The sequence below is a fragment of the Orbicella faveolata genome, unplaced genomic scaffold, assembly GCF_042242905.1.
Source record: "Orbicella faveolata isolate gen_17 unplaced genomic scaffold, um_ofav_v1 contig_2, whole genome shotgun sequence".
Lineage (NCBI taxonomy): Eukaryota > Metazoa > Cnidaria > Anthozoa > Scleractinia > Merulinidae > Orbicella > Orbicella faveolata.
This window is the reverse complement of record NW_028301547.1, coordinates 21,517,710-21,535,432: the sequence shown is the minus strand read 5'-3', so window position 1 is coordinate 21,535,432 and position 17,723 is coordinate 21,517,710. Positions and strand designations below refer to the sequence as shown.

General features: G+C 38.9%; 3 protein-coding genes and 2 pseudogenes across 3 annotated transcripts; 1 reads left to right on the top strand and 4 right to left on the bottom strand.

Moving 5' to 3' along the window:
• The first annotated feature begins 300 nt into the window (after positions 1-300).
• LOC149112407 (THAP domain-containing protein 1-like) lies at positions 301-1,293 on the top strand. Its single transcript, XM_089290481.1, has 3 exons — positions 301-597; positions 675-894; positions 988-1,293. Exons 1-3 carry the CDS (start codon positions 445-447, stop codon positions 1,152-1,154), a joined length of 540 nt encoding a protein of 179 aa, XP_089146607.1. The 5' UTR covers positions 301-444; the 3' UTR covers positions 1,155-1,293.
• A 349-nt stretch (positions 1,294-1,642) lies between these two features.
• Positions 1,643-2,563, bottom strand: LOC149112406 (melanocortin receptor 4-like). The gene has a single exon (XM_089288622.1). The coding sequence runs from the start codon at positions 2,561-2,563 to the stop codon at positions 1,643-1,645; it is 921 nt and encodes a 306-aa protein (XP_089144748.1).
• Positions 2,564-6,115: 3,552 nt separating this feature from the next.
• Positions 6,116-8,297, bottom strand: LOC110040882 (melanocortin receptor 5-like). The gene has a single exon (XM_020746153.2). The coding sequence runs from the start codon at positions 7,893-7,895 to the stop codon at positions 6,978-6,980; it is 918 nt and encodes a 305-aa protein (XP_020601812.1). The 5' UTR covers positions 7,896-8,297; the 3' UTR covers positions 6,116-6,977.
• A 1,771-nt stretch (positions 8,298-10,068) lies between these two features.
• LOC149112405 (melanocortin receptor 5-like) lies at positions 10,069-14,665 on the bottom strand (annotated as a pseudogene).
• A 1,432-nt stretch (positions 14,666-16,097) lies between these two features.
• Positions 16,098-17,001, bottom strand: LOC149112404 (adenosine receptor A2b-like; annotated as a pseudogene).
• Positions 17,002-17,723: the final 722 nt, after the last annotated feature.

Genomic DNA, 17,723 nt, shown 5'->3' with positions numbered 1-17,723 from the left:
CTGTTTTAGTAAACAGCCGTGTGCTGCTCATATGCGCTTCTGAATATCAATTCACTGTGTTTCGAATGTGTGACATCTTTTAATGGTGGATGACCGAGTTGAGCGTGGAATTTAGGAATACCAGTCACTGAAATATCTGTAAACGACTGTTTATGAGTAATTTGATTCGTATGTAATGGTGGTTTTCATATGCAGCTATATATAAATCCAGCAAAATTAAGTGTAAAGTTCTAAACTGTTAATCCAGCAGGACCATTAATTTTAACACGTTATACACAGTGTGGCTGCAGGCTACTTGTAAAAAGAAGCAGAAAGCAATGTCATTCGCCTTTATCGCACAGCAGCCATCTTGGATTGACGTCATGTACTTTTGACATCAATGCGAGGCCACGCGTGTAAAGTCAACTTCCGGCGATCGAGGAGACAAGGCGATCATCTGCAATCATGCCCAACGGAGATCACTGTTGCGTGCCGCAATGTAAAAATAATCGCGCTAAAAATATTCCAAATCATACCTTTCACCAATTTCCCAGTGATGAAGCCATTCGAAAGCAGTGGGTTGTCAAAATACGGCGAGACGTGGGCAAAAGTGTCCAGGTAAGTTGGTTGGGTTATCGATGTCATTGTTGCGCACATGTATTTACATTAATTATTATGATCTGGTCCATCTGCAGATAACAAACAGCACAAGAGTATGTTCTGTACACTTTAAGAAAGCGGATTTTCAGACAACTTTAACAGGGAAGCGTGTTCTGGAGAAGCATGCAGTTCCAAGTATCTTTTGCTGGTCAAGATCACCCAGGAAAAGAAAATCTCCCACAAAGCGAGAACCACCGCGTGCACGAGTGCGATTGTTTGATGTAAGCGTGCCATCGTCCCCTGTCACTGTGACAGGTACATATTGTTGTCGATATTTCTTTAAACATTCCTTGGTTAAAATCGTAAAATAATCAGAAGTATTTTTATGTTTTTCATTTTAATCCATAGCATCAACTTTCGGCCAAGCTTCTGGTGAGGAAAGTTCTATGGAGGTCCAACCGGAACTGTCATCCTCTCCTGTTGTTGTGGACTTCCCGGAGCCAATATACACTGTCACTGTCACACGTAAATATTGTTGTCGGTATGTCCACCAGATTGCAGTACCAAAACTCTGAAGAAATCAAAGTACTCGCTGACTCAGCCATGATGTTTCAACACGCGTGGCCTCGCTTTCATGCGAAAAATGGTGACGTTGCATCCAACATGGCGGACTGTGATTAAGGCGAATTGTCACAATCCACGCAGACCGATCGTACAAATGCAAAATATTAAAGTATAATTATTGCCTCTGAGATATTTATCGAAAGATGCCCACTATGATGTATCGAATGTGTCTTATTGTCCAGCAATAGACGATTTAGAAACACCAGTCACCGAGATCTCATTCAACGTGCTTATAACAGTAGTTTGATTCGTATGGAAGGGTGCCGGATTTTCATATGCAGCTAAGGCCAGCAAAAGTCTATAATCTTAACTTTAACCCTAAAAGACTTAACATGTTTATACAGGATGGTCGCAATACAGAGCTTCACAACGTCTTGTAAGAAGACAATGCCGTTGCAACACTGAACTGTGCAGACCGATCGTGCAATGACAAGCAAAATTATTGCCTCCGAAATATGTTTCGAAGGCTGCCCATTATGGTATGTCGAATGTGTCTCATTGTCCAGCAGTAGATGATGGGGTTGATAGAGGAATTAAGGAGAACAAGGGTAATCGAGAACAAGTCCAATATGGTGACAGTTACACTTTTTCTTGCTTGTATTTGACGAACAATCCAAATGGAGGATCGAGGAAGATAACAAACCCAAAATGCGAGATAGATCAAAAGCGTACTTTGGACAGAGCGGGTACTGGCAATTTTTACAACTTCACTGTTTTCTGATAACTGTTGTACTGTAGCTTGTGTTTGTGTGTTGTGGTATCTCACAGTTAAGTATATCTTGTAAGAAGACCAGGTCGTTGCAACAAAGCAGACGAATTCGATCATGAGAAAAATCACAGCACTGGTATTGTCTGGAAGAACGAAAAAACATAGCTCTAGAAATGCACTTAAAGACCATATTGCAATGACGGCAGTAAAAACGCGCTTCTGAGTAACAATATCCTGGTATTGAAGAGGTTTTTGAATGGCAATGAATCTTTCTGTACTTAAGGCTATAACACAAAAAAAGGAAGATAGACAAAGAATATTCAGAACTACTTGCCAAGCGACACGGATGGTATGATTTGATAAGTTGCATCGTAATAATGCGACCAGATAAGCGATATTTAAGGGTTGACCCAGCAAACCAACACCAAGATCAGAGACAGCAAGGCTTTGCAAGAACGCTTTTAAGGATTTTGACAGAGCAGATGTTTTTCGCAGAGCGTGGATGGTGACAATGTTAAGCATGATGGTCGTATAACAGAGACAGCCATTGAAGACAATATTAGCAACGATTGAAGAATAAAGCGGATTTTCTAGTTTTGAAGGTTTGGAACTTGCGTTGTGTAGCTGGGAGCTGCAAATGAAATTATTCATGATGCTGATGGGCTTGAAACTGAGCCACAAAGCCGATGGACGAATTTACTGAGCGTGTCCGTTTAGCCGTGACAAAGCCCTTTCAGTGAGGCAGAACTGAATCGGAGAAGAAGATTCCATTAAATCTCTATACCATAACGAGAAAACAATTTTCTTTTGAGATACTAAGAGGATTCGAAAGATGAAACTTGAACTGAATTTTATACACATACGTTTGCAGGTGTCCGCCCTCTATTGCAAATTATTAACACAACAAAGAAACTGACTTAAGTTATGTCCGGCGTTGAAATCCTCGATGTGATTAGTCACTATAAACGATTAATGCCCCTAGTCGGGTTCCTTAAATGAGTTATGTCAAGCTGTGGCTGTGCGTGAGCAAAATGTTATCTTTTTTTATTACTTTTTTATTTTACCCTTTAACCCGAAATAACCAGAGACTATATGCCAATAAGCAGAGAAAGGATTTTCAAAACGATCTTTGAAAGTAACTTTCTACGTTGCAAGACACAAGTAGAACTGGTCAACTTGAGCCGGGAAAATAAATAAAAAGTTAATTGGCACCTTTGGTTTGTACATGTCTCTGAACCATTAAAGGCGGTATACAGGTCCCGCTGTTTCGCGATTAAGATTCGGGATTTGCTTGAAATGAAGGCTCCTAAAGAGATTGTGTTTTGCATTGGGGTGTAACAACGAAGCAAAAGAAAACGTAGAGTGTATTTTGCCCGTTCAATGAGTTGAACGGGCAAAATACAGAATAAAAAACGTGCTAGTAAGTACATACAGAGTAATAGATATTCGTTCATGGACGCTTGTGGATTACATTACAATAAGCGCATTTGCAAAATTCTGTCATTTATTTAGCCAACATCTGAGCTAAATTTGATTCGTTACTAGAAAGGTGTTTTCATTCACCAAACACCCTTGCTGAGACGCTTTCCCTGTCATCAGTTTTCGACGCAGTTTGGTAATTAGCATAAGGTTTTCCACGTAATTCAGAAAACTTTCAGAAACATTAAGTCTGCAAGGCTAACAACAGCGAAGCGGCCAGATTATAAACTAAGCCGAAGAAAACATCCGGAATCATAATCATGACTAACAAGGGCAACTTGGAAGCTGGCAGCGAGCGTGCACTTATCAAGTTGTCGTCCTAAGCGCCCTTTTCCCATCTATTTTGACCCCCGACAGATCTTACATCTTCAAAATTTTAACCTGCGAACAGCCTCTTTTGTCTACAGAGAGGTTAAGCATGACGTTAACGGCAGACGGCAAACGGCAAAGACAACTTTGAATTTGAGTTCTTTTCTTCTAATCCGTAAATAAAGCAGACAAAAATGGAATAACTTCTCCTACTATTCATTGCAAATACAAGTAATTTCTCTCTACTGTACACACAACTGAAGAGGGACGGCACAAGTTTCATTTTTGCCGTTTGCCGTTTGCTGCAAACACCGTGCTTAACCTTTCTTATAAAACAAAACACCTTGTGGTTTTTTGGTGCATTTTGTGCTGAAATGATAATGATTGGTGCTTTTTTTAGCGTTCTGCCTTTACCGAGCTTCTCCGTTAGACCCACCAATGCATATTTGAATTGTTAATTTCTTTGATGATTAGGTTCATCATGGCAGCATCGTCTATTTTATGTCAACCTTGATAGGAATTTGATCGACATAAAAAATAACATATGTTCGCTGTATAAAAACGTGAATAACAACTTAAAAGCTGTTTTTTTATGAAATACTCCTAGTTGTCTTTTAAAGTTTCATTATAATGAATTCTTCAAAGAAGCAATCTGAAAAATATAAAATGTTGTAACTGACCATGCAGGATCATGCTTTTCAGGCGCACGATTCAGCGTTCTTATTCTTGCTTTTAAACAATTTCATTTGATCGTAGAAAGTAATTCCATTTTTCTTTCGTTTTACATTACTACGCTACATGATTAGGTCAAAAAACCCTCGCCACATTGTCGTGCAACTAGAAGTAAATCCAAACCTAATCATGACTCGCTCGCACACGTTTCCCCACGCGTCGCGTCAAATTCATGACGTCTACATATCTTTGCTTCGAGTATTTATTAGTACCAACGTCTGTCTATCTCTGTCTCATGTGATCGGGCAGAGAGTTTAATTTGGTTTTGGTTTTACGACATTCAACTGAAAACTGCCCTATCTAATACAATAAGCTCGGACAACTGATCAGGCTTATTAAAATCACTTCTATTGCTGTAGGGTTTTCCAGTCATCTGGCTATACTTTCAATTTTTTAATACAACTTCTATTCCGCTATGTTACTGAGGTAATCAAAGATATAACCGTCTTTAAATCCTTGTTGTAACTCGGCTCCACTGTCGCTCTCAGCTTACTGCTGGGGCCTTAACGTACTAGATATGCTTTGAAGTATTCCAAGCATTGTGTGTCGAATGTGTCTTATCTTCCAACAGTAGATAACAGGGTTGAGGGAGGAATTGAGAAACATCAGCGTCACCAAATAGATATTCAATGTGTATAAAACTATGCTTGCACTACCGTATCCGTATACCGCGTCAATAATTTCAATGAGGACGTTAGGTAGATAATAAACACAAAATATGAGATAAATCCAAACTGTACTGTGAGTAGATTTTCTGAGTCTCACAAGATTCTCCACGCTCGTATTTTGTGCTACTTGTTGTACTTGAGCTTGAATTTCCATTTTATGTCGTCTCATTGTCGAAGTAAGCAGGCAAAATAATATTATGATATCAAAAATGACGAGATTAATTCTCGAACTGGGTGGCGTCAATAAAACACTGAACGACACGAGAGGAATATTAAACAGCCATGTTGCGATGACCACGATAGGCATTCGTTTAAAGGTCACAAGATCGTTGTATCGTAACGGCATGTGAATAGCGGCGAATCTGTCTGCATGCATGGCGAGAATGCTGCAAAACGAAGACAGATGAAGTAAATTCCAGATAAGCGATGAAAGGATGAAGGTAGTTGGGTCTAGAACCTTGAAACGTAAAACATATAACGGCCTACCCAGTAAGCCAACAGCCAAATCAGAGACAGCCAGGTTAAGTACTAATATTCGCAATGGTTTTGATATCAAAACTGTTTTCCTCAGATTGTGGATGCTCGGCAATGTTTAGTGCTATGGTGGGATAACAGAGACAACCATAGAAGAAGGCAATATTAGCCACGTAGGATGATTAAAGCAGACCTTCAAGTTGCAAAGTTGTGGAACCTGAGTTCTGTAGCTCCGCGCCGCTAAGAGAACTGTTCTGCATGATTCTTTCTCGAACGTCGTTTAATTTTGGAACAAGAAATTTACTTATTCACAGGAGGTAAGAATGAACGTCGGTTCTTTACAGTACCGTGCTTCTGCGTGTGCTCCCGGGGGGGGGGGGGGGAGGCAAAAATGACTAAGATGGACCTATAATTGGCCATAGAATATGACTATAATGGAGTAGGGGTTCTGAGAGGCCAGCGGCACATACCCAACAAAGATTGACCCAAGTACCCCTCCCCCCCCCCCGGGGTGTGCTCGTAAGCAGTTCTAATTTCGCTATTGGACTGGAACGTTATGAGAGATTAAAGCCTTAAATGTTTGATATCCTTGAACTTTCTTGGTTTTTAACCGTAACAGAAGACATTTTAGCAATCTGCAAAGCGGCTGTTCCTACTAACGCAACTGAGAAAACTTCAAAACCCGCCTTACAGTATTTACAATTACAGTTTTATTAGTGTTAGACGTGAAGCTCGGCGAAAACCAGAAAACCGACGGAGAATTATTTGTTTGCAATACTGCAACTTACAACAACTTTAACCACAAATTTCGCCCATGGTGCTCCGCTGGCGCATTACTTTCTTCTGTGAAAATTTCCCGTAAGATTTTATTTTGCATTAGAATAAATTCAATATAAATGAAGCATTGTTTCTGAAACTTCCTCGGTAAGAATTTAAGCCTAGCTACGGCTGTGAGATTGTTGGGCATGGATGTCACTGTGTTTGCGCATCCATGCTCTTGACGATGCTTCTTCTTTTCCACAAGACATCGAATCCTCCTGCCTGGCTTTAGCATAATTACAACTTACAAACGCTTTTAAAGAGCAGGACGAAAAAGTAAAATATTGTCACTGATAGTGCCTGGTACTTAAGAAATCGAGAAACTTGTCATGAGTAAAAGCGTTGCAATTAAAAATGTTTGCACTTTGAATGCTTTGCCGAGTGGCTCAAACGATATCAGCTGAATGATGTTTACAGCTGGCCTGAAACTCAAGCACACTGACTTTCGTCTCGGTCTCTTCTCAATTTTTCAAAGGCGTTTTCTTCTTAAATGTCTTTCGTTCTTCTGGAAAATAATCAGAAATTAAAAACATCTTAGAGCCCCTTCATATATTTTAACAAAGTATTTATCTACGGCTGCACAATTACTTCCCCCTCCTTATGTTTCGAAGAGTTTCTATTATAGCGTGTCGAATATTTCTTATCCTCCAACAGTAAATGACGGGATTGAGGCAGGAGTTAAGGAGTACAAGGGTTCCGAAGAAATGATTCAACGTGCTTAAAGTCATAGTTCGCCCTGCGTGTATGAGACGACCAGTCAAAATAAAGTGGGGCAGATAACAAACCCAAAATGCCACGTAGATGAAAAGAGTACTTTGGGCAGATTTTCTGAGACTCACAATATTTAGCATGCCGCTATTTCGTCGTGTTTGGGATTGAATTTGTATGTTGTGTTGTCTCGCAGTTATGTATATCTTATAGGAAGACCAAGTCGTTGCAATAAAACAGACGGATTCTATGATGAGAATGATCACAATAGTGATTTTGCCTGGAAGAACGAACACAAAGGACAGCCCTAACAGTGCACTGACAGACCATATTCCAATGACAGCAATAGCAACTCGCCTGTGAGTTACCAAATCCTGGTATCGTAGAGGCTTTTGAATGGCAAAGAATCTATCCACACTTAAAGCCATAACACTACAAAAGGAAGATAAATAAAAAATGTTCAAAATAACACGAGTAGATGCAACAAGAATGGGCCGATTAGAAAGGCTGCATTGTAATTTCACATCCAGATAGGCGAGACGTAAAGGTTGACCCAGTAAACCAACACCAAGATCAGAAGCTGCAAGACTTAGAAGCAATGTTTTGAAAGGCTTTGGAAGTGAAGACGTTCTCCTTAGAGCGTAGATGGTGACAATGTTCAGCATAATCGTGGTATAACAGAGACAACTGTTGAAGACGATATTAACGATAATAGCAGAATAAAGTGGATCTTTGACTTGTAAAGCCGTGGAACTTGAGTTTTGTAGCTTGGTGTTGCAATTTGAATTATTCATGATTTGGCTTTACATGAACGTTTTCAATCAAGTTTGATTTTAACAAATGTATGTAACCACAGTCTAGGAACGAAGGATGAATGTCGAGTGGTCTTTATAACCGTTCACCACTACGCCTTTTCAATTGGGTGGTATAGACGTTTCACTCATGTGAAGAGCTGGAATCAACGAAGAGGATTGGATTATGAAGGAGAAAACGATTTTCTTTCCAAGGAAAATGCTTGAGCATATGTTGAAGCGTCCGTTGTGAAATGTTGGATGATCGTATATGCGTGCTGAAAATTCTTGTCGCAACAGAAATTTCTTTCAGTTTAATTAAAGCCCAGCCGCTTCCCAATCTTTATAGCCGAGACTTTTAACAAAACAAAGGAGTTTGTCAGTCAACAGTATTTTCCTTCTGGTGATATGATTGGCTGTGTTAAAAGGTTCAATGACACTGAGGATTTCCTCGTTATTGCATGTCATGGTATTGCTTTGTCATTTACGGAAATTGTGTTTTTAATTTCTTGGCTATATTTGTTTTACTCAGAAAATTGATACGCCCTGAGACCGGTTATTAGCCTGGTTTGAATTTGTCACAACAGGCAAAAACTCTCCATTGCTAACCAGGCAAAAACAGAACTGATTAAACTCCTTCAAGGTTTTCAGCTGTTGCTTACAGTCTGCTGTATATCAGTTTTACCCACGCTAAGGACAAAAGATGTAAACTTGAAAGATAACACATTTAAGGAATTCTTTTAACACCCATTTAAGGAACCCTGTGTACATAAATTTGTATTTTTAACCTGATGTTATTTATACAGGGCTCCTATGGATATCAGCCTTTAAGCTGAACGGGCTTCCCTGTTTAAATAAAGTTTTACTTTTACTTTGCTTTACCCCTCACACTGCATCAACGTAATGAGGGCTAAATAAGTTATTTGTTTTCATTCTTTATCCATGTAAAACTGCAATATTGAAGGCTGTCTCGTTGATTCGAAATCAAAATGAGACATGCTTTCGTATTTTTTATTAAGATGAAGATCTCTGGGAAGACTGAACTGAACTGAAAACAGGGAGGTTTATCAGGTTTTATAGTAGAAACCAAGGCAGTACAATAAAGCAATTGAAGTCTCAAAGCCACCGAGCCTCTTAGGGCATAGAAAATCTGCTCTGTGACTGAAACTGCGAAGACCCATGTCAAGAGTTGTAACGATTGCAACACAAGAACTTCAAAAAGAAATGATTTTATTACGCCAAAGTATAAGATAAATTCAGGTCTCGGGACTTTCCATTCCAGTGCAACTCGTCTGTGGAACAGAATTGAACCATCTGTTAGGGACGCACTTTGACAGAAGCGCTTTTTAATGGAAATCCAACGAAAAATGACGTTAGTAAACTCCGTTAATGAGCATTTTAATATTAACTACATGTAGTGATTAATTTATCAGTATTATCAGATTTTTGGTTTGCACTCTGGTTTTAGATTAGCTTAGGGAGGGCCATTATATGTACTACTGCGTCATCACTAATCAATGTTTCCCTAGTAAAATAAAGTACTATTATCATAATTAACACCCCAATGTCTTTAAAATATCTTGTTGTTCAAAATGTTTAGCTCATTTTACACTGGCATAATAATATTGTGAACTATTGAGCAAACTTTACTTTCATGCCAGACTTGATTGTTATGTAAATAGCGAAGCCTAAACAATGGCTACCTTTATATTTAGGGCCATATTACAATAAGTTTTGCAAATATTAATGTACCTCAAAAAATTATTTTGAATAACAAGGATTATGGGGTTTAGTCGGTGTTTAAAAAAGCATAAAAGACAACGAAAAATCTGCGTTCATATCCATATTTTATTTAATGCTCCAACGAGGATTTTAGCATTTCCCATCACCACAAACGCTTTTAAGAGGCTGGTCAGAAAATTTAGCCTTGACTTCGGTAATAGAGCGGTTTTCAATTGAGTGTCGTAAAACCGAAACTAAAGTAAACACTCTGACATATCACAAAGCACACAGACAATCCAGTGAACCAATCATGACTCAAAGCGAAGCCATGCAACTGACACGAAGCGCGGGAAAACGTATATGAGTGAATCAGGATGTTTTCGGTTTTTATGGACTTCTAAAAAGTGGCGCAAGATCGCATAGCGCTCTAATACAAAACTAAAGCAAACAAGAATTTCTTTTGACAGTCAAGTTTAAACTGCTCTTTACTAAGACCTACTACATATACTAGAATGCTTGGTGCCGTATTTAGGTGTGTATAATCAATAATTGTGAGTTTCGATAAAGAATTGCTTACTTCCGTGCAAGGCACTGCAAACTTCATAAGAACGTAATCAAATAATCCGTAGAATACTAAGTTGAGACAAAATATATATACAGATGCTTGCTATATTCTCCATCTTGCTGCACCGTCTTTTAGTAACTATCTGTCTAACGCCGCTTGATCATTCATTTGTTGTACTGAGTATCCATTAATGTGTGTGGAGTGTGTATCATCTTTCAACAGTGGGTGACCGAGTTAAAGGAGGAAACACCAGTCACCGGAGATCTCATTTAATTTGAATGCATATTTTTCATATGCATTTAAGGCCAGCAAAAATCAAAATTCTAAAATTCTAAACTTTTTAATCCAGCAAGGTCATTATTTTGAACATATTTTTCACAGGGTGGCCGGAGGGCGGCGCTCCACCAAGCCATGTAACCGAAGACAGTGTCTTTACCGCAGCAACATGGTTCCGTGCAATTTTCCGTACATTTTCCGTGCAAATTCAAGAAGCATTATTGCCTCCGAAATACGCATCGAAGAATGCCCACTACGGTGTGTCGAATGTTTCTCATTGTCCAGCAGTAGATGATGGGGTTGATGGAGTAATTAAGGAAAACAAGGGTCGTCGAGAACCCGTCCAAAATGTCAACAGCCATATTTTTGCTTGCTTTTATTTGAAGTACTATGTCGATAAAGTATCGAGGCAGGTAAAAAACCCAAAATGCGAGATAGATAGAGTACTTTGGGCAGATTTTCGGAGACTCGCAATTTTTACAACGTCGCTGTTTTGTGAAACCTGTTGTACTTGGGCTCGCATTTGTGTGTTGTGGCGTCTTGCGGTTAAGCATATTTTGTAAGAAGACCATGTTGTGGCAACAAAGCAGAAGGATTCTATAATGGCAAAACTTATGGTATTGAACTTCACTGGAAACAAAACTGCAAAGGACAGTCACAAAATTGCGCTACAGAGCCATATTGTGATGGCCAAAGTAACAACTCGTTTTTGAGTAACAATATCTCGGTATCGTAGAGGTTTTTGAATGGCAATGAATCTTTCTGTTCTTAAGGCCATAATACTAAAAAACGAAGCTTGGCAAACAGTGTTCACAACAATACGAGTGCAAGCCAAAAGGACGGTATGATTTGACAAGTTTCACCGTAATAACACGACCAGATAAGCGATATATAAAGGTTGAGCCAGCAAACCAACACCAAGATCAGAGACAGCAAGGCTTAGCAGAAACGATTTTAAAGGCATCGACAGTGTAGATGTTTTTCGCAAAGCGTGGATGGTTACAATGTTAAGCATAATGGTCAGATAACAGAGACAACCATTGAAAACAATATTAGCAATGATGGCAGAATACAGCGGATCTTCTAGTTTTGAAGGTTTGGAACTTGAGTTCTGCAGCTGCGAGCCGAGCTGTCAGTGGAATTATTCATAATGCTAATTTGCTTGAAACTGAGGCATAAGACCGGTGGACGAATTAACTGAGAGTGTCAGTTTAGCCGTGACAAAGCCTTCTTTTCCGTGAGGCAGTACTTTAATCAACTTTAGTTAAGATACGAAGTGGATTCGAAGGATGCCGAGACTAAACTGTTTACTCACATATGTTTGCAGGTGTCCGCCTTGTATTGCAAACCATTAACACAACAAAGGAACTGACTTAAATTTTGTCCGGCGTTGAAATACTCGATTTAATTGGCCACGAGAAACGATTAATGCCCCTAGTCGGGTTTCTTGATGAGTTATGTCAAGCTGTGGCCGGCGTGAGCAATATGTTATTTTTTCGTTAATTGTGTTTTACCCTTTAACTTGATATGCCCAGAGACCAGATGACATTTTGTTTCACTGTGTCAATGAGCAGAGAAAGGATGTTCTTAATGATCAATGTAAGTAGTTTCTTACGTTGCAGAACAGAAGCAAGACTGGTCAACTCGTACAGGGAACCTTACAAAAATAGATAATTGGCAACTTCCTTTGGCTTTTACGTGTCTGCAAGACATTAAAGGCCGCGTGTAGGTCCCGTTAATTGGCGATTAAAATTCGGGATTTGTTTGAGATGAAGATCCTTAGACAGATTATGCTTTGCGTTGGAGTATAACAACGAAGCCACAGCAAACGCTAGCACTAGATCTAAAAACATAGTTTTTTGTATTTTGCCCCTTCAATGAGTTGGAGGGGCAAAATACAGAATAAAAAAAACATACAAGTAAATACCTACAGAGTAATTCAGATGTTCATTCAGGGACGCTTGCAGATTGAAAATTACTAGAAGTACCACAAGCACATTTGCACTTTACTGTAATTTAGCCAAATCTGAGCTTGATTTGATTGGTTATAAGAAAGGTGTTTGCATTCACAACCGCCCTCGCTGAGACACTTTTCTTGTCATTAGTTTTCGCCGCACTTTGATAATCAGCGTAAGGTTTTCAGTTACGGAAGGAAACGCAGAAAACTTTCAGAAACTTAAATTCTGTTACGCTAACAACACAGGTTGACCAGATTATAAACTGAGCTGAAGAAAACATTCAAAATCATAAACATGGGACAGCAGGGAAACTGGTAGCGAAAGCCAACGAATTGAATTGTTTTCAAAAGCCAATTTCTCTGCATTTTCGACCTCCCAAAGTTCTTACATCCTCCAAATTTTAGCCTGCTAACAGCTTCTCGTCTTTTCATATCAAAATGGATGTGCTTTTTGGTGCATTCAATGTTCCGGCTTCACCGAGCCTCTCTGTTATATTCACCAATGCATATTTAAATTGCTAATTTCTTGGATGATTAGGCTCATCATGACATCACTGGCCTTTTCATGTCACCCTCAATAGCAATTTGATCGACATAAGAAATAACATATGTTCGATGTATAAAAGCGTGAATAGCAAATTAAAAGCTGCTTTTTTTGAAATACTACTAATTTTCTCTAAAAGTTTCATTATAACGAACCCTTTCAGGACGCCAGCTGAAAATTCTAAAAGTGTTGTAACTTACAATACAGAATACTTTTGAGGTGTACGATTCAGCATTCTTACTCTTGTTAATATTATCCTTCCATAAAGCAATTTTCATTTGATTGTTTAAAGTAATTCGCATTTTTTTTTCGTTTTACATTACTACGCTACACGATATGTCTAAAAATTTCGGGCCCTTTCCATCCAATCAGAAGTAAAATCAGACCCAATCGTGACTCGCTCGTACGTACACGTTTTCCCTCGCTTCGCGTCATCTACATCAAGGCTACATGTCTCTACTTCGGGTATTGATTGGTGCTACCGTCTGTCTCTGTCTCTGTCTCTTATGATCGGGTAGAGAGTTTTGATTTTACGACACTTAATTGAAAACTGCTCTATCGAATATATAATAAGTTCGGAAAAGTGATCAGGCCTAGCCTCTAAAAAGCACTTGTGTCGCTGTAGGGCTTTCTAGTCATCTGGCTATACTGGTCTATACTTCTAATTTTTATGACCTCTATTTCGCTATATTTCCGAGGTAATCAAAGATTCAACAATCTATAACCCTTGTTGTAACTCGGTTTAACGGTCACTCTCGGCTTAATGCCTACCTCCTAGATATGTTTTGAAGTATTCCAAGCATTGTGTGTCGAATGTGTCTCATCTTCCAACAGTAGATAACAGGGTTGAGGGAGGAATTGAGAAACGTCAGCGTCACCAAATAGATATTCAATGTGTGTATAACAATGCTTGCACTACCGTATCCGTATACCGCGTCAATAATTTCAATGAGGACGTTAGGTAGATAACAAACACAAAATACGAGATAAATCCAAAATGTACTGTGAGTAGATTTTCTGAGTCTCACAAGATTCTCCACGGTCGTATTTTGTGCTACTTGTTGTACTTGAGCTTGTATTTCCATTTTATGGCGTCTCATTGTTAAATAGTTCTTGTAAGATGACCACGTCGATATAATCAAGCAAAATAATACTATGATGTCAAAAATGACGAGACTTATTCTCGATCCGGGTGGAGTCAGTGAAACAGTGATCGACACGAGAAGAATATTAAACAGCCATATTGCGATGACTACGATAGCTGTTCGTTTGCAAGTCACAAGATTGTTGTATCGAAACGGCATGTGGATAGCGGAGAATCTGTCTGCATGCAGAGCCAGTATACTGGAAAACGATGAGAGATAAAGTATATTCCAGATCAGAGATGAAACGATGAAGGTAGCTGTGTCTGGAACCTTGAAACGTAATTCTCCGGCCAAATGAGCGATATATAACGGTTGACCCAGTACGCCAACAGCAAGATCAGAGACAGCCAGGTTAAGTATTAATATTCGCAACGGTTTTGATATCAAAACGGTTTTGCTCAGAGCGTATATTGTCGTAATGTTTAATACTGTGGTGGAATAACAGAGACAACCATTGAAGACAATATTAGCCACGTAGGATGAATAAAGGAAACCTTCAACTCGCAAGGCGGTTGTGGAACTTGAATTTTGTAGCTCCGCGCCGCCAAGTGAACTGTTTTGCATGATTCGTCTTCGAACGTGGTTCAGTTGGTTTAATTTTGGACTAAGAAATTTACTTATTCACAGCACGTAAGAATGAACGCCGATCGTTCACAGTGCTGTACTTCTTCGTGTCTTCGTTATTAGAGCTTATAGAGTTGTTTCGTCAGTGTATAAGAACATATGAGGTTTTTCGAACATCTTCTGATGGAAGATATTTTCTTCGATGTTGAGTAGAATGAAGAAGCTTGAGCTGACGCTCATTCACAGTTATGCCCTTAGCAGGTGTATACCTTATGGTGAAAAAATTTGCAAAACAAAGGGCTTTACCCTTATAACCTTTACTCAGCGTAGAACCCAGCGATTTGATTGGCTGTGCAATCTTTAATGACGGATAATTGCCCAGAAATGTGTCATGTGATTATTGCTCTGTCAGTTACGTTAATTGTAAAAGGTTTCGTTAATCAGTTATAAAGAATCGATATGCCTTGACAACAGGATCTCAAATAGGCCATATTCGTTTTCACGGTATTGGAATGGAACAAGTTTCAGCGAAGGAGGCTCATGCGGAGGAATATCATCAAAAAGAGACAAGAGACGATAATCTAAGTGAACACCTTCACCATTCATGGGCCTCTTTCCATGATAACCTATCTTTTTCAATCTAATTATATTGGATGGTCATACTGCGAAGCTATTTTAGAAAAGAAAAGTCATTGGTCGATTCAATGACGTAATAAATTTTAAGGTTTCATCAAATACGCAAAAAACTTGCATCTGGACTTTCGGAGCGAAATTCGCAAGAGGGGAAGTAAAATTGCGACTGTCCGGCGCTTTGAAAGAGCTTTCTAAAGCGATCCTTTTTCGCTTTAATCCGTCCAGTACTTTTCGAGTAACTACTTTAGAGCGTGTTTGAATGCAAGCATTAGCCTCAGTATCAAGGCGAGTTCCAGTCCAATGGCACGAATGCGACCTATTGTTCTAAGTCACTTCAGAAACACATCACCTTAGGCAACTGGTTGAAGTAGTCATCAGCCTGCAGATCGGCGTGCTACAGCTTATTGGTTATCTGTTTTACATACCTGTTCTGTACTAGACAAACAACGTTTAAAAAATAAAGTTCACGTTGAGGAACATTTTATTTCTTTTCTCATGCACAATTATTTATATACCTCCTAAATATGCTTTGAAAGATTTTCACATTATAGTGCATCGTTATAGTACCATCTTCCAACAGTAGATGAAAATTCGCTGAAGAACAACTCGAGGTGTTGTTTTTAAAAAAGCAACTTCCCTATGTACAATTATTTACATAGCTTCTAAATACGTTTTGGAAGACGTTCATATCATAGTGCATCGAATGTGTCTCATCTTCCAACAGTAGATGAAAATTCGCACAAGAACATCTCGAAGTGTTGTTTTTAACAAAGCGTCTTCCCTATGTACAATTATTTATTTAGCTCCTAAATATTTTTTGTAAGATGTTCATTATAGCGCATCGAATGTTTCTCATCTTCCAACAGTAGACGACGGGGTTGAGCGACGAATTCAGTAGAACAAGAGTACTTGAGAACACAAACAATTCATTAACAGTTGCGCTCTGACGTGCCTGTGCGAACAGCTGAATAATCAAAATCACAAATTGAGGCAGATAACAAGCCCAAAATACCAGATAGATGAAAAGTGTACTCTGGGTAGATTTTCTGCGATTCGCAATCACCATGTTGTTATTTTGGGAAGCCTGTTGTGCTTGAGCTTGAATTTGCATGTTGTGATGTCTGGCGGTTAAATATATGTTGTAAGAAGTCCATGCCGTTACAATAAAGCAGAGGGATTCTATGATGAGAAAAAGTACAGAAACGATGTTTTGTGAAATTGCGAACGCTAGCGCTGCAGCGCACAGGACGAGAAATACACTGAATAGCCATATTGTAATTACCATAATATTAACTCGTTTTTTTTGTGACAATTTCCTCGTATCGTAGAGGCTTTTGAATGGTAAGGAATCTATCCACACTTAAGGCCATAATGCTAAAAAACAACGACAGAAATAGAATGTTCAAAACGAAACCAGCGAAACCAACAAGAATGGGAAGATGTGTAGAGCTGCATCGTAACATCTTGGCGAGAATAGCGATATATAAAGGTTGGCCCAGTAAACCAATATCAAGATCAGAAACAGCGAGACTTAGGAGTAATGTTTTTAAAGTGTTTGATAGTGCAGATGTTTTACGTAGGGCGTGGATTGTTAAAATGTTAAGCATAATGGTGAAATAGCAAAGACAACCATTGAAGACAATATTAGCGATGATGGTAGAACTTGAAGTTGAAAGCAGCGCTCCACAAGCAGAATTATTCATATTTCTAAGTTTGCATGGGCGTTTCAAGGTAGCGTTAATTATGGAGGACTCTGAGGGTCACTCTAGCTCACAGAACCGAACGATGAACCGCACCAGGTGCAAAGGAAAACTTTACTGACTGCGCTTGTATTGTAAGTATGTCTCAGTAAATTGAAGAATAAGACTGAGTTTTTTCAAACTTCTACGGAGCCCGGAAACAATATTTTTTGAAATACTAACCAAACGAGGAACTGAAGCTACAGCTGGTGTTTCGTCCGTGACGCTAGCGGGTGTATACTGCGAATTATAAGCACTATGAGCGATATCAGTATTGTTGAACGGCATGCAATTTGTTTTTTCCTTGTCAGTTAAAAATATTGTTAGGATTGTTGTTAATTTGCGATTTAAAATACATTGTAGGTTAATTTCCAGATGTGGTTTGGGTACAAATTAAAGAAATCTTCTTTGACAACCAGGTTTTATAATTAAAAGCTCTTTTCATTGTCTTCTTAAGAGCACTGTCGTTGGATTCTTATTTGCAGTGGTATCGTTTTCACACGGTGTCCTAATTTAAGTTTTCAACAACAAATCGTGATAATTAAAATTCATTAATTAATTTCTTTTCTGCTCAGAGGCTGATAAGAAATCATTTTCGTTTAGGTTCAAAGAACTGTTTGAATTAAGTACCTGCTTGGTGCCGCTCAATGATTACAAAGTTTAATTGGTTTTCCTGAGCACCCGCT

Bases quoted from the DNA above. Each gene is read 5' to 3' on its own strand.
- LOC149112406 (XM_089288622.1), bottom strand. From the start codon at position 2,563: ATGAATAATTTCATTTGCAGCTCCCAGCTACACAACGCAAGTTCCAAA.
- LOC149112407 (XM_089290481.1), top strand. From the start codon at position 445: ATGCCCAACGGAGATCACTGTTGCGTGCCGCAATGTAAAAATAATCGC. The intron at 598-674 runs GTAAGTTGGTTG...GTCCATCTGCAG, and splicing joins ACGTGGGCAAAAGTGTCCAG to ATAACAAACAGCACAAGAGT. The intron at 895-987 runs GTACATATTGTT...TTTAATCCATAG, and splicing joins GTCCCCTGTCACTGTGACAG to CATCAACTTTCGGCCAAGCT.
- LOC110040882 (XM_020746153.2), bottom strand. From the start codon at position 7,895: ATGAATAATTCAAATTGCAACACCAAGCTACAAAACTCAAGTTCCACG.